At 62.2% G+C, this 13512-nt stretch overlaps 1 protein-coding gene across 1 annotated transcript; it reads left to right on the forward strand.

Moving 5' to 3' along the window:
- The first annotated feature begins 501 nt into the window (after positions 1–501).
- RPS11 (ribosomal protein S11) lies at positions 502–3989 on the forward strand. Its single transcript, XM_080363817.1, has 5 exons — positions 502–530; positions 799–930; positions 2393–2468; positions 3076–3205; positions 3815–3989. The coding sequence occupies exons 1-5, from the start codon at positions 516–518 to the stop codon at positions 3936–3938; spliced, it is 477 nt and encodes a 158-aa protein (XP_080219943.1). The 5' UTR covers positions 502–515; the 3' UTR covers positions 3939–3989.
- Positions 3990–13512: the final 9523 nt, after the last annotated feature.

The following is a 13512-nucleotide window of genomic DNA, read 5'->3' on the forward strand; positions in this document are numbered from 1 at the left end:
AGACTTGGTATAATCCCCTTGGTAGTGATATATTGCTCTATCTTTTAAATTGATGCAACCTTCTTCCCTTCTTTGTGCCTACATAGTCCTGTATCTCATTAAGATTTTTGCAGTTACTGTCTCCTCTCTCAAATGAGGTGGAATCAGCACGAATCAAGCTGCATTTCTCACAACAGCTTGTGCAGCCAAAGGTTGTGACAGACACCCAACAACCCCCAGGTCTATATATCAATAAATAACGCCCTTCTGTGGGCTCCCCTCCCCGCAAAGAACCAACAACCGACTGGAGCGCAGCTTCCCCAGCGCTTTACAACCCTCCACATCTCACATTAGACCCTGGATTAATAAAACGGCGCAACAATTAATCCCTATCTGAAGCTCTCAACGCCCGCCCGCCCGCCATCTTCCCTTCCCCTCAGCGCGCCGCCGGAAGTGACGCGCCGCCGAAGCCCCGCCCCTTGGCATAAGGGGAGCGGCGGGCGGGCTGCGCTTCCTTTTCCGGCAGGCGGTTCAAGATGGCGGACACGCAGGTGGGCGCTGCGCGGGGTTTAGGCCGCGACCACGGGGATGCCCCCAAAAAACCGCCCTCGCCGGGCCGGGCCGACCCCCCCGCGTCCCCCATCGCCCCGGAGGGGCGATGGGGGACGCGGGGGGGCCGGCCCGGCCCGGCGAGGGCGGCAACGAGCGACCTGTGGCGCGGCAGCGTGGCTGGGGCGGGGGGGGGGGGGGGGGGCGCCTCTATCTGAGGTACCAACTCCCGCGATTTCTGGTAATATTCCCTTCTCTTCCCCTCTACAGACCGAGCGGGCCTACCAGAAGCAGCCCACCATCTTCCAGAATAAGAAGCGGGTGCTGCTGGGGGAGGGCGGCAAGGAGAAGCTGCCCCGTTACTATAGGAATATTGGACTGGGATTCAAGACTCCCAAGGAGGTAAGAGGTTTAGATGGGGGGTGGTTGGAGGGGCCTCCCAGGGCTCTCACCACCCTCAGGGCAACAATTTCTTCCTCATGTCCAGCCTGAATCTCCCTCCTTTAGTTTAAACCATCACCCCTTGTCCTAACACAACAGGCGCTGCTCAAACTCTGTCCCCATCTTACGAGCCCCTATTGAGCGGAAAAAGACGCAGAATTTCGTGGGTGTTCACCCCGAGGTGTTTTTGTCAGTGCGCGCAAATCAAGAGGATTTTGAGCCCCTGTTAAGTACAGAAAGACCGTAATAATTTGCACTTGTAGCTGTGGGTCCTCTGAGCTTCGGTGCTGTTTGTCCGTCTGGATGCTGACAAATCGCAGAACGTCCTGAGGCCGTTTCCTCTGGTCCTGGCGCTTTGTAGGGAACGTTTAATGTTGTTGTTTTTACAAAACTGGGGAGGTGGTGCCTGATCCCAGTCGGGGAAGGGCCAAGAGACATCAGACTATGAATCCTTAATGGAAAACACAGTCTCTTTGAACTGATCCCAGAATACAGACGGATACCTACCTCTATTTTAAAATTGCGTCTACGGGGAAGATCAGCCAAAGAGCCAGGAACCCATATTTTCAATAAATCAATAAGGGGAGAGGGTTATTAGAACGAGACAGGTAAAGTGAGGCAGATTGGGTGAGCCCTGCAGCGCCCCAAACTGACCCCAGGATTCGGGTCATAGAGTCACAGAATATATAAGATGCAAAATGAACAGTAGCACATGTGGGAATGAGAATTAAAAAGGCAGCTTAAGAGGGCAAGTAGTGTAAATAAGCGTTTAGGCATATCTAATTTCCCGGATATACAAAGCGCAGGAGGTTAATAACTGTTGGAGAGGAACAGGAAAAAAATAATGGTTATACTGGTTTATTTATGAGGGTCTGCTCATGAGCAGTAGAACAAGGCAGGATAATTCCCTTTTAATGTCAGATGTGGAGGGTTGTAAAGTGCCGGACCAGCTGCACTCGAGTCGGTTGTTGGTTCTTTGCCTGGAGAGCAGGGAGAGGAATCCTCAGAAGGGCGTTACTTGTTGATATATAGACGTGGGGGTTGTAGCGTGTCTGCCGCAGCCTTGGGGTGCAGGAACCTGTGGACACAATGGGGTTCTGCTGGGAATTTGCTCCTGCACTGAGGGGCCCAAAACTGACCCCAGGATTTGAGTCACAGAATCACAGAGTGTCCTGAGCTGGAGGGACCCACAGATCACGGGGTCCAGCTCCTGTCCCCGCACAGGACACCCCGCAGGTCACCCCGTGTGTCTGAGGACGGTGTCCAGTCTCTTGTTGAACACTGTCAGGTTGGGCCGTGACACCTCCCTGGGAGCCTGTTCAGTGTCCAGCACCTCTGGGGAAGAACCTTTTCCCCATGTCCCACTGCCCCCCTGGCACATCTGCTGCCGCTCCCTGGGCTCTGATGTGGTTTGTCTCCGCAGGCGATCGAGGGCACGTACATCGACAAGAAATGTCCCTTCACCGGTAACGTCTCCATCCGGGGCCGCATCCTCTCGGGTGAGTCGTGGGGTGGTGGCGGAGCCACGAGCCCACGCGCCGCGCTGGTCCTGCAGCCGCAGATGATGGTTTGTCTCACGATGGTCTGCCGAGCCCGCGCTGACGGCTCTGACGACACTGCCACACGGCTTCGCTGATGCCCGGCGGCAGGACCAGCAGCTGGCAGCGCTCCCTCCAGATGTGCTGGGCGGGTGCAAATGTTGATGTGATACAGCAGCAGGTAGAGCAGGGAGCGTTGGTTCTAGGGAAGGGGGCACCGTGTGCTTAGAAACCTTCAAAAAATGGGAAAAATAATTTGTTTGGTAGCAGAAATTGGAGTGTTGTAGCCTGGCAGTAATAGAGCTCATTCGCCTGGTAGCACAGGGTCTCCCAGTGTCCCTCAGGGTGTGTTGGGGCTGATTTTGGGGGCAAAAAAGGAAAAATTAGTGGAACTGAAGGTGCTGCTGCCCTGATGTGTCAGGTGCCACTTGTCCCTGCCGATCCTCTTGGGTCACTCCGTCAAATCCCTGTTCTCTGTGGGTTAACCCCAAATCTCCAGCCTGGTTTGCCGCTGCTCAGTGTGTGTTTCCTCGTCCTCATGGCTGTCGCGTCCCCGCTTTGTCCCCAGGCGTGGTGACCAAGATGAAGATGCAGCGCACCATCGTCATCCGCCGCGACTACCTGCACTACATCCGCAAGTACAACCGCTTCGAGAAGCGCCACAAGAACATGTCCGTGCACCTCTCCCCGTGCTTCAGGTGCGTACCCTGCGGTGACAGGGACAGTGCTCCGAGTGCCTCGTGTGGTTATACAGGTATTGATACTGCTGAGCTCGGCCCGTCGCGGTGGTGATGTCCAGTCTCACGATGGTCTGCAGAGCCCCGGCTGCGCGGGGGCTGCTGACAGTGCCAACGGCACCTGCTGAACCGCGGCAGGGGCCACACAGCAGGGCAGGGCTGGAGAAACGGTACAAAAGGGCTGTTTCTGAGTCAGCTCTGAGGCGGAAGGCAGCAGGTTCGAAGGGCGGCGGGTTTTTGTTTCCTAAGCCTGCGTTTGCTGTGCATCTTAGCAGAAAAGCCAGGACTAGCACCGCAGCCCAGCAGATGTGCGTTGAGAAGCGCTTTGAGCCGGCGTGTGGCTGGAGCGGGCGCTCCCCGGTTCCCTTCACGCTCAGCTCACCCGCTCAAGAAGCTGCTGCTGAGCCTCGAGTCCGAGCTCAGTGCGGGTGACGGACCCCACAGCTCTGAAAATGAGACCTTGTGTGGCATTGGCACACGCGAGGTCGCTCTCGGTGGCACCAAGCGGCTGCGCCGCGACACACGCGGCTACAGGCGCAGAGACATTGCCGCGCGGGGGTGTCGTTGCAGGGATGTGCAGATCGGCGACATCGTCACGGTGGGAGAGTGCCGGCCCCTCAGCAAGACCGTCCGCTTCAACGTCCTCAAGGTCACCAAGGCCGCGGGCACCAAGAAGCAGTTCCAGAAGTTTTAGAAGCAACCAGCGCAAGATCCGCAGGACAAATAAAACTTTTGTAAAAAGGTGCCTGGCGTGTGTGAGCCGCAGTGATGCAGCGTGTGCACACACCACGGCACGGGGAGGGGCGGGAGCAGCGCCGCTCGGGGGAAAACGTGACATTTACACACCCGACCCCATCCGCCGGGTTTCTGTTCAGAAATGGGGAGTTTGGGTGCGGGCTAGGGGAGCGCGCGCTCAGGTCCTGTTCACGGAGCCCTTTTAATGTGGGAGCTGGGGCACAGCAGAATCACGGGAGGGGACACGCTCTGCTGGATTGGGTCACTTTGTGCGGTGTGACAAGTGCCCAGCACAGCACGGGGTCCTGGTTCGGTGTCTCGCCCTCCCGGCGCTGACGGGAGATCCCGGCACAGTTTGGGTCGGAACCTGAAGCCTCTTAGCGGTAACAGACACAGACAGAGGTGGTTTCAAAGATAATTCCTCTGGGAGCTTGAATCTGTATGTAACGAGGAATCCGCCCTGTGTTTTCACACACAAAGTGTCCAAGCGTGTTGTCACGGGCTGGTGACCCAGGACATGGGAATGAGTGCTGAACAAGTGGCCTTTTCTGCAGCATTTTATAGAGGTGCTGGTTCCAACACTGAGCTGCCGTGGGACGCAGTGGGAGGGACAGAGGGACAGAGGGACAGGGAGTGGGTGACGTGCTGGTCCAGAAGCAGCGGGGGGGGCTGTTGGGTGAGGAACACGGTCGGAACAACCCAAATCTGTGTTGTAAACCATCTGGCCCGGGCGGCAGCATCACCCCCCCCAGGTCGGCGCTGGCAGCGGGTCCCGGGGAGGATTCCGCACTAACGAGCGCCCAGCTCTGACGACTTGTGTGGGGTCAGAGCTGCTGGTTCCTGCTGCCACGGGCCGGGCTGTCGCGGTTCATCCGGGTGGAATTTGGTGGGATCTGGGCAAAGTGCTCACGCTCTGGAGGTGTCACCTGTACAGCCCCTTTCTGGTCGGTCCCAGAGTGAATCTCAGAACGGTTTGTGTTGAGGGACCTGTCCAGCCTGGCCTGGGATGTCTCGGGGATGGTTCATCCACCACCTCTCTGCCCAACCTGGGCCAGGCTCTCACCACCCTCAGGGCAACAATTCCTCATATCCAGCCTGAATCTCCCTCCTTTAGTTTAACCCATCACCCCTTGTCCTGTCACAACAGGCCCTGCTCAAAAGTCTGTCCCATCTTTCTTATGGGCCCTTTCTAAGCACCCAGGAGAGCCCAGGATCCTGTGGATCTTCCCACTGATCAGGAGGGTTCTGAGCCCCAGTTAGTTTGCACCGGGACACGGGTGAAGGTTCCTGACAGCAGCCGGGTCAGAGGTGTTTCCCCGCACAGGAGGGACCCTCAGCCCGGTGTTCCCGCTGCCACCTCTCACCGCCGGGCCCAGCCCGAGCCTGGCGGGGCTGTGACGGGGTGAACCGGCCTTTCTGGTGTCTGCGGGGGGTTGTGCTGGGGCTGTGGCCTGGGGGGCCCCGGGAAGAGGCTGCTGGGGGTGTCAGAATCACTTCGGTGGGAAAAGCCCCTCAAGGTCACCGAGTCCAACCACAACCCACCCTGTCCCTGCCCCATGTCCTGAGAACCTCATGTCCGTCTGTCCAACCCTCCAGGGCTGGTGACTCCAGCACTGCCCTGGGCAGCCTGTTCCAATCCCCCACAGCCCTTTGGGGAAGAAATTGTTCCCACATCCAACCTCAACCTCCCCTGGCGCAACTTGAGGCCGTTTCCTCTGCTCCTGGCGCTTGTTCCTGGGGAGCAGAGCCCGACCCCCCTGGCTCCAAGCTCCTTTCAGGCAGGTCAGAGATCAGAAGGTCTCCCCTCAGCTCCTGTTCTCCAGCTGAACCCCCAGGTCCCTCAGTCTCCATCACATTGTGCTCCAGCCCCTCACCAGCTCCGTTCCCTTCTCTCCACTCGCTCCAGCACCTCAAGGCCTTTCTTGGCGTGAGGGGCCCAGAGCTGCCCCAGGGTTGGCGGTTTGGCCCCAGTGTGCCCAGCACAGGAGGTTTGGTGCTGGAGGTGTCTCTGCTAAAACCCGATGGACAGTGGGGATTGGGGTCAGGACTGGGGAGGAGGAGCAGGATCCCTGATCTGGGGGTGCAGGGTCCCCAGGCTGGGGTGCAGGGTCCCAGCAGATCTCCAGAGCTGATGTTCCTGCCGGGGCTGCGTCTTCACGCAGGAGCCCCGTCCTGCCGGGACCTCAGCCCAGGACACCTCTGTCACCCCTTTGCACCCGGCAGAGCTGGGCCGAGCGCTGATTCTTCCCCCGGCAGAGCTGGGCAAAGCGCTGGTTATTCGTGACTTGGCCGAACAGCCAGACAACCTCCGGCGGGTCCCTGTCCAGCTGACGCAGGGTCCCCAGTGCTCTCGGGATCTGACGTTCATCGTAGATCCACTGCTGGATCCCACCTGAGCCCGTCAGGGTCTGCGGGAGGGTTCAGTCTGCCCGGAGCAGAGACATGGATCCAGCTGCTCCCGCTCGCTCAGGCGCTGCTGGAGGAGCCGCGACCGGAGCAGCGACCGGAGCAGCAACTGGAGCAGCGACCAGAGCAGCAACCAGAGCAGCGACCGGAGCAGCGACCGGAGCAGCAACCAGAGCAGCGACCAGAGCATCAACCAGAGCAGCGACCAGAGTGGTAACTGGAGCAGCAACTGGAGCAGCAACCAGAGCAGTGACTGGAGCAGCGACCAGAGCAGTGACTGGAGCAGTGACCAGAGCATCAACCGGAGCAGCGACCAGAGCAGCAACCGGAGCAGCAACTGGAGCAGCAACCAGAGCAGCAACCAGAGCAGTGACTGGAGCAGCGATCAGAGCAGCAACCGGAGCAGTGACCAGAGCATCAACCGGAGCAGCGACTGGAGCAGCGACCGGAGCAGTGACTGGAGCCGTGACCGGAGCAGCGACCGGAGCAGCAACTGGAGCTGTGACCGGAGCAGCATCCAGAGCGGCAACTGGAGCAGCAACCGAAGCAGCATCCAGAGCAGTGACCGGAGCAGCAACTGGAGCCATGACCAGAGCAGCATCCGGAGCAGCAACTGGAGCAGCAACCGGAGCATTGACCGGAGCAGCATCCAGAGCAGCGACCGGCGCAGCAGCAGGACGGTGGCCGAGCGGTGCCCAGCGGAGCGGGCGTCTCCCCGCCCTCCATCTCCCTCCCAGCAGGTTTGGGGGCAGAAAACGGCTTTTCTGCTCTCCAGGCCCTTTTCCAATGGTTCTGTGAGCTGAACCAGCTCCCAGAGCAGCGAGAGGAGAGGGAGGGGAACAAGTGGCCTCCCTGCTAATTAAACCCGGTCCTTCCCTTCGTTAGCATCACCGTGTTTGACGAGGCGGCAGCTTCGCCGCCCGACCAGCAGCTCCAGGATCCAGAAACCTGTTCCTCCTCCTTTCTGCCGGCCTGGGAGCCACGGGCCCCGGCACCGAGCCGGCCAGGGACAGAGCTGCTCTGCCGGCGTTCCCAAACCGCCCCTGGAAGTGCCGATGACACCGTGATCCCCATAGCCCTGCAGGGCGCCGGTTCTGAGCGCGGGCGCCGGTTCTGAGCGCCAGTGCCGGTTCTGAGCGTGGGTGCCGGTTCTGAGTGTGGATGCCGGTTCTGAGCACGGGCACCAGTTCTGAGCGTGGGTGCCGGTTCTGAGCATGGGTGCCAGTTCTGAGCACGGGCACCGGTTCTGAGCGTGGGCGCCGGTTCTGAGCGCGGGCGCCGGTTCTGAGCACAGGCACCAGTTCTGAGCGTGGGCGCCGGTTCTGAGCGCGGGTGCCGGTTCTGAGCGTGGGCGCCGGTTCTGAGCGCGGGTGCCGGTTCTGAGCGCCAGTGCCGGTTCTGAGCGCGGGCGCCAGTTCTGAGCGCGGGCGCCAGTTCTGAGCGTGGGCGCCGGTTCTGAGCGCGGGTGCCGGTTCTGAGCACGGGCACCAGTTCTGAGCGCGGGCGCCAGTTCTGAGCGTGGGCGCCGGTTCTGAGCGCCAGTGCCGGTTCTGAGCGCGGGCGCCGGTTCTGAGCGTGGGCGCCTGTTCTGAGGGCGGGCGCCGGTTCTGAGCACGGGCGCCGGTTCTGAGCGCGGGCACCAGTTCTGAGGGCGGGCGCCGGTTCTGAGGGTGGGCGCCGGTTCTGAGCGCCAGCGCCGCTTCTGAGCACGGGCGCCAGTTCTGAGGGTGGGTGCCGGTTCTGAGCGCCAGCGCCGGTTCTGAGCACGGGCGCCGGTTCTGAGCGTGGGTGCCGGTTCTGAGGGCGGGCGCCGGTTCTGAGCGCCAGCGCCGGTTCTGAGCACGGGCGCCGGTTCTGAGCGTGGGTGCCGGTTCTGAGGGCGGGCGCCGGTTCTGAGGGCGGGCGCCGGTTCTGAGCGCCAGCGCCGGTTCTGAGCACGGGCGCCGGTTCTGAGCGTGGGCGCCGGTTCTGAGGGCGGGCACCGGTTCTGAGCGCGGGCACTGGGCTGCGCTCGGCTCTGGGGGATCTTCAAACCAGCGGAGACACGAGGGCAAACTCCGCTGTGTTCGCTGTGCCGGACTGAGAGCCAAAGCTGCACCAGCGCGGACGGTTAAGGGCTCCAGGCGGGAGCTTGGCTGAGCGGCTCCAGGAGCCTCATCATCTCTGCTGCTTGGAGACAAACGGCCCCTTTTGCTTCCAGAAATCACGAATATTAGAAAACTGCATGGGCCGTGTCTCGTGTCACGTTCTCGTTCGCTGGACACGGCGCTGGGGATCAAACCCCGTTCACCGGACAGGCGCCGTTGGTGTTTGCCCCGGCGCCTCGGGGCCGTTCGGGCTCATTGGTGAGCTGGGTCTGTCCTGATCCCGCGGGGGCGCAGAAACCCCCCCGCGGGTCGGCAACGCGGCGCTGTCGGTCGGCGACGGGAACCGGCGCTCCAGCCCGTTTTAATGGGAAATAGACCCTGCCCAATTAACTTCTGAAGGCGTTTTATTCAGCCGTTGCATAACACTCTCATTAAAAATTTATCGGCAAATCATAAAGTAAGTAGGTTAGGAAGTGAATAGGTTTCCAAATATATCTGCTAATTGATTTACAATACTAAATAGGGCTGGACTGACCCTTAGTTCCAAACCAACAGGAGCCGCCCGGCTGGGGGAAGATCCCGGGCTGAACCCGCGCCAATGGGAGCCGCAGTTCCCAGACGGATGTCTGTGTGTCCGGCTGCTCCTCAGCCCGCTCGTGGCCGTGCTTTGCCATGGAGAGCTCGGGGAAACCTGCTGTGATTGTGGGAAACCAAGAGCGGGGAGAAAACACCGTCTGAGCAGCTTCCCGGGGCAGCCTCGCGCGGCACAAACTCCAGCGCCATTTCCAGTCCCAAAGCAGCGCCGGGGTCCCGCGCCGGGGCGCTGGGGGTGTCCCCGCCCGGGCACACGGGGGTGACGGGGTCCTGAGGTCACACCGTCCTGCACCCGCTCTGGTCACCGCCTGCGCCCCTGCTGCTCAAACCTCCCGGCAGCGCCCGCAGGACCGGGACCGGTCACTGCACAGTCACACAGCCAGGAGACGGGTCACAGTGCAGGGACCAGACGGCGTGCTGCTCCAAGATCACGGGGGTTGTGGTGAAAGGGTGGTCAGAGCCCATCCAGTGCCCCCCCTGCCATGAGCAGGGACATCGTCACAGCTCAGGTTGCTCAGACCCCGTCCAGCCTGGCCTGGGGTGTCTCAGGGATGGTTCATCCACCACCTCTCTGCCCAACCTGGGCCAGGCTCTCACCACCCTCAGGGCAACAATTCCTCATATCCAGCCTGAATCTCCCTCCTTTAGTTTAACCCATCACCCCTTGTCCTGTCACAACAGGCCCTGCTCAAAAGTCTGTCCCCATCTTTCTCATCAGCCCCTTTCAAGTCCGGAAAGGCCGCACTAAGGTCTCCTGGAGCTTCTGTTCCCCAGCTGAACAGCCCAGCTCTCTCCCCTGTCCCCAGCAGAGCTGTTCCAGCCTCGGGTCATTGCTGGGGCTCCTCTGGCCCCTCTCCAGCAGCTCCATGTGTGTCTGTGCTGAGGACCAGCACAAGCACTGTCCCCATGTTGCTCCTTCCCAGCACACACAGATGTGGACCCCGGGCTCTCTGCCGCTCCACTTTGTTACCGAACACGCTGCGAAATCCTTCCCATCTTCCCAAAAGCAGCTTTGAGATATTTGCAAACAGCCTGTTTTTGCAGCAGCTCCCACACACCCATGGGGCTGAGCCCTCGGCCGGGGTTATCGGCCTCGGTGCAGCTCCTGCTGAACCAGGATCTGCAGATTGGCAAAAGATGCTGTTCTGAGCACCGGGAGCTGGTGGGCTGGATGTGACTCGGCTGCAGGAGCCGGGCAGCGGCTTCCCCGGGGCGCTGGGAAGCGCTGGAGCCGCTGCGGGACGCGCCTGAACAGCACCCGCGGTGCCAGCACCCGGGACCGCGGCGGGTGACACAGACCCCAGCGGTCACAGGGACACCCCCACGGGGGATCCACGGCCGCCTCGGGGGCGGCGACTCCACGGCTCTGGGTCTCCGTGGCCACCGCGGAGGGAAACGGGGCGAGGAAGGGGGAACGGGAGCGCCCGGCGCCGCTCGGCTGGGGACGGTCGGTCACAAATCCAGCTCAGCTGCAAAGCAGAAATAAAGCCCTGGGATCAGGGGTGCGACATCGGCGGCGGGCACAGAACCCCCAGCATTCCAGCCCGGGCGGGATGGAGGTGGCAGGGAAACGGCCTCAAGTTGCCCAGGGCAGGTTGAGGTTGGATGTGGGAACAATTTCTTCCCCAAAGGGCTGTGGGGCATTGGAACAGGCTGCCCAGGGCAGTGCTGGAGTCACCAGCCCTGGAGGGCTGGACAGACGGACAGGAGGTTCTCAGGACACGGGGCAGGGACAGGGGTGGGGAATGGTTGCACTCGGTGATCTGGAGGGGCTTTTCCAACCAGAATGACTCTGTGGTTCTGTGACCCAGCGAAGGGCGATGCACTCGAGGTCACTGGTCTCCGCCGCGGTGACAGCACAGCTGGTGAACACCCGGGCTGGGGAGGTGACACCTCCGGCCGGAGCAGGAGGTGCAGGGCACATCCCCGGTGCTCCCGCAGTGCCCGCGGGACGGGGTTCCCGGGAAGCGGTGACGTCCCCGCGGAACGTCCTCGGTCCTGGGAGCCGTGGTGCAGCCAGACCCCGCCGGGCCCGGGCACGGCGCGGGGCGAAGAGCCGGTTCCGCGCCGGGATCTCATGGGGATGGGGCAGCAAAGGCTTCCCCAGGCGGTTCGGAGGAACGGGGAGCGAAGCGGTCCCGCAGTACGGGTGTGTCAACACTGCGATGGAAACGGCTGCTGGAGTCACAGCTGGATTGTGTGGCAGGGACCGTCCCACCCCCAGTGCCCCTGCCATGACAGGGACATCGTCACAGCTCAGGGTGCTCAGAGCCCGTCCAGCCTGGCCTGGGGTGTCTCAGGGATGGTTCAGCCGCCACTGCTCTGGGAACCTGCCCGGGCTCCCACCACCCTCAGCACTGGGTCCACAGCCCCAGAGCTTCCCCAGCGCTCCGGTTTGGTCTCTGGGCTCCGTCTCGGTGGAAAACCCGGGATAAGCCCATCTGAACATGTCCCGGGTGGAAATCCCGGTCTGCCCAGCGTGTCTCAAGACTAGCGCTGGAAGCCCGGGCTGGTGATCAATGGTTGTGCCGTGCCGGGCGCCCGGCGGAGCCGAGAGCACAGAGCAGTCAAACGGGGCTCAGCGCGCCCCATGGAGGGTTTGCCATGCTGTGTCTGTCTGTCTGTCCAGCCCCAGCGGACGGGAATTATTGGTGGGGATAGCTGGGGTAACACACTTTGTTATCTGCCTCTCGTGATCGTCACCAAATACCCCGGTACCATTGGAGACTGGGCAGGGGGAGAGGGACCCTGGACACAGAGCTGTCCCCACTGTCCCTTGGGCACAGGGCTGTCCCTGCTGTCCTCTGGGTGCAGGACTGTCCCCTCTGTCCCCTTGGTGTAGGTAGTTAAGGTCTGGCGACCGGAAGATCTTGCGCTGTACGAAAAGGTAGTAGCCCTCCCTAGACAGGTAGAAGTGTGATATAAGCAAACGGAAGTGACGTTGTAACCTCAAGGTATATAAACCTGTGTTACCTGCCAATAAAGGCCATTTGCCGTCCACCACATTGGTGTCTGTGTGCTGATGGACCGAGCGACCTGAGCGTGGTCGCCGTGCTGTCTCTGAACCAGGTCGTCACTACCTTCGTAGAAGGCAACACCTTGGGCAGAGCTGTTCTTGCTGTCCCCTGAGCATAGGACAGTCCAGTCCCTATTGTCCCCTGGGCACAGAGCTGTTCCCACTGTCCCCTGGGCACAGGACAGTCCCCACTGTCCCTTGGGGAGGACATTCCCCACTGTCCCCTGGGCACAGGGGGTGCTGGCTGCGGGGATCCCAGGGCAATGCGGAGGTTTGAACCCCCTCCCCTGTGAGCACACGCGGGTTCTGCAGCGTGTCCTGTTCTCGTGCCGCGTGTCCTCTTCTTGTGCCGCGTGTCCCCTTCTCATGCTGCGTGTCCCCTTCTTGTGCAGTGTGTACCCTTCTCGTGCCGTGTGTCCCCTTGTCATACCACATGTCCCCTTCTCATGCAGTGTGTCCCCTTCTCATGCTGCGTGTCCCCTTCTCGTGCTGCGTGTCCCCGCAGTCACTCGTCCCCACTGCCCATGTCCCCCCTGCCCGTGTGCACCGAGCTGCTCTGCTCTCGTTGGCTCTGCTCCCTGCGCCGTGGGGTCCCCACCCGCCCGTCCCACCGAGTCCCTCCCTTGGGACAGAGAAGAAGGAGAACCAGCTGTTCCCCGCAGCCCAGCGGCTCCGGTTCAACAGGGGCCGTTCCCGCGGTGCAGACCCCCCGCCCCGCGCCTAGCAGCCCCGCAGCCCCGCAGCCCCGCAGCCCCGCAGCCCCGCAGCCCCGCAGCCCCGCAGCCCCGCAGCCCCGCAGCCCCGCAGCCCCGCAGCCCCGCAGCCCCGCAGCCCCGCGCCGCTCGCGGCTGCAGCTGCCGCCTCCTCCTCCTCCTCTTCCTCCTCCTCCTCCTCGTCCCGGGCAGCGCTGGCCCAGCGGGGCCGCTCCCGCACCCGAGTGCGGGGCTGGGGCGGGGGGGCCGGGCGGGGGGCGGGAGCGGCGCTCGGAGTCTCTGCTCCAAACCCTGTCCCGAGCGGCCGCACCACGAACCGGGGGGGCCCTGAGCTGCGCGTTCCCCCCAGCGCGTCCCGCAGCCCCGGGGCGGCTCCCGGTGCAGCCCGGGCCTGTGCGGGCTGAGGGTCCCAGCCCCGCGCCCCGCCTCCCGCAGCCCCAGGAACCCGAGATGGGGCCGGGGTCTCCATGGGCCCCACCCACCCTGGGGGGGCAGCCCGGCCCCCACCGATCCACCCGCCGTCCCGGCGTGCACAGGGTCCCACAGCCCCCGGCACGGACACGCGTGGGCACACGTGGGCATGCACAGACACACATGAACACACATGTACGCACACAGGCATGCATGGACGCGTACAGGCACAGACACACATGGACACATGTATACACATGTATACATATGTATACACGTGTACATGGACGCACATGTATACATATG

The sequence above is a fragment of the Nesoenas mayeri genome (assembly GCF_963082525.1).
Source record: "Nesoenas mayeri genome assembly, chromosome: 1".
In the NCBI taxonomy this organism is placed as follows: domain Eukaryota; kingdom Metazoa; phylum Chordata; class Aves; order Columbiformes; family Columbidae; genus Nesoenas; species Nesoenas mayeri.

Coding starts and splice junctions, on each gene's coding strand:
- RPS11 (XM_080363817.1), top strand. Junction 931..2,392: donor GATTCAAGACTCCCAAGGAG/GTAAGAGGTTTA, acceptor TTGTCTCCGCAG/GCGATCGAGGGCACGTACAT. Junction 2,469..3,075: donor CCGGGGCCGCATCCTCTCGG/GTGAGTCGTGGG, acceptor CTTTGTCCCCAG/GCGTGGTGACCAAGATGAAG.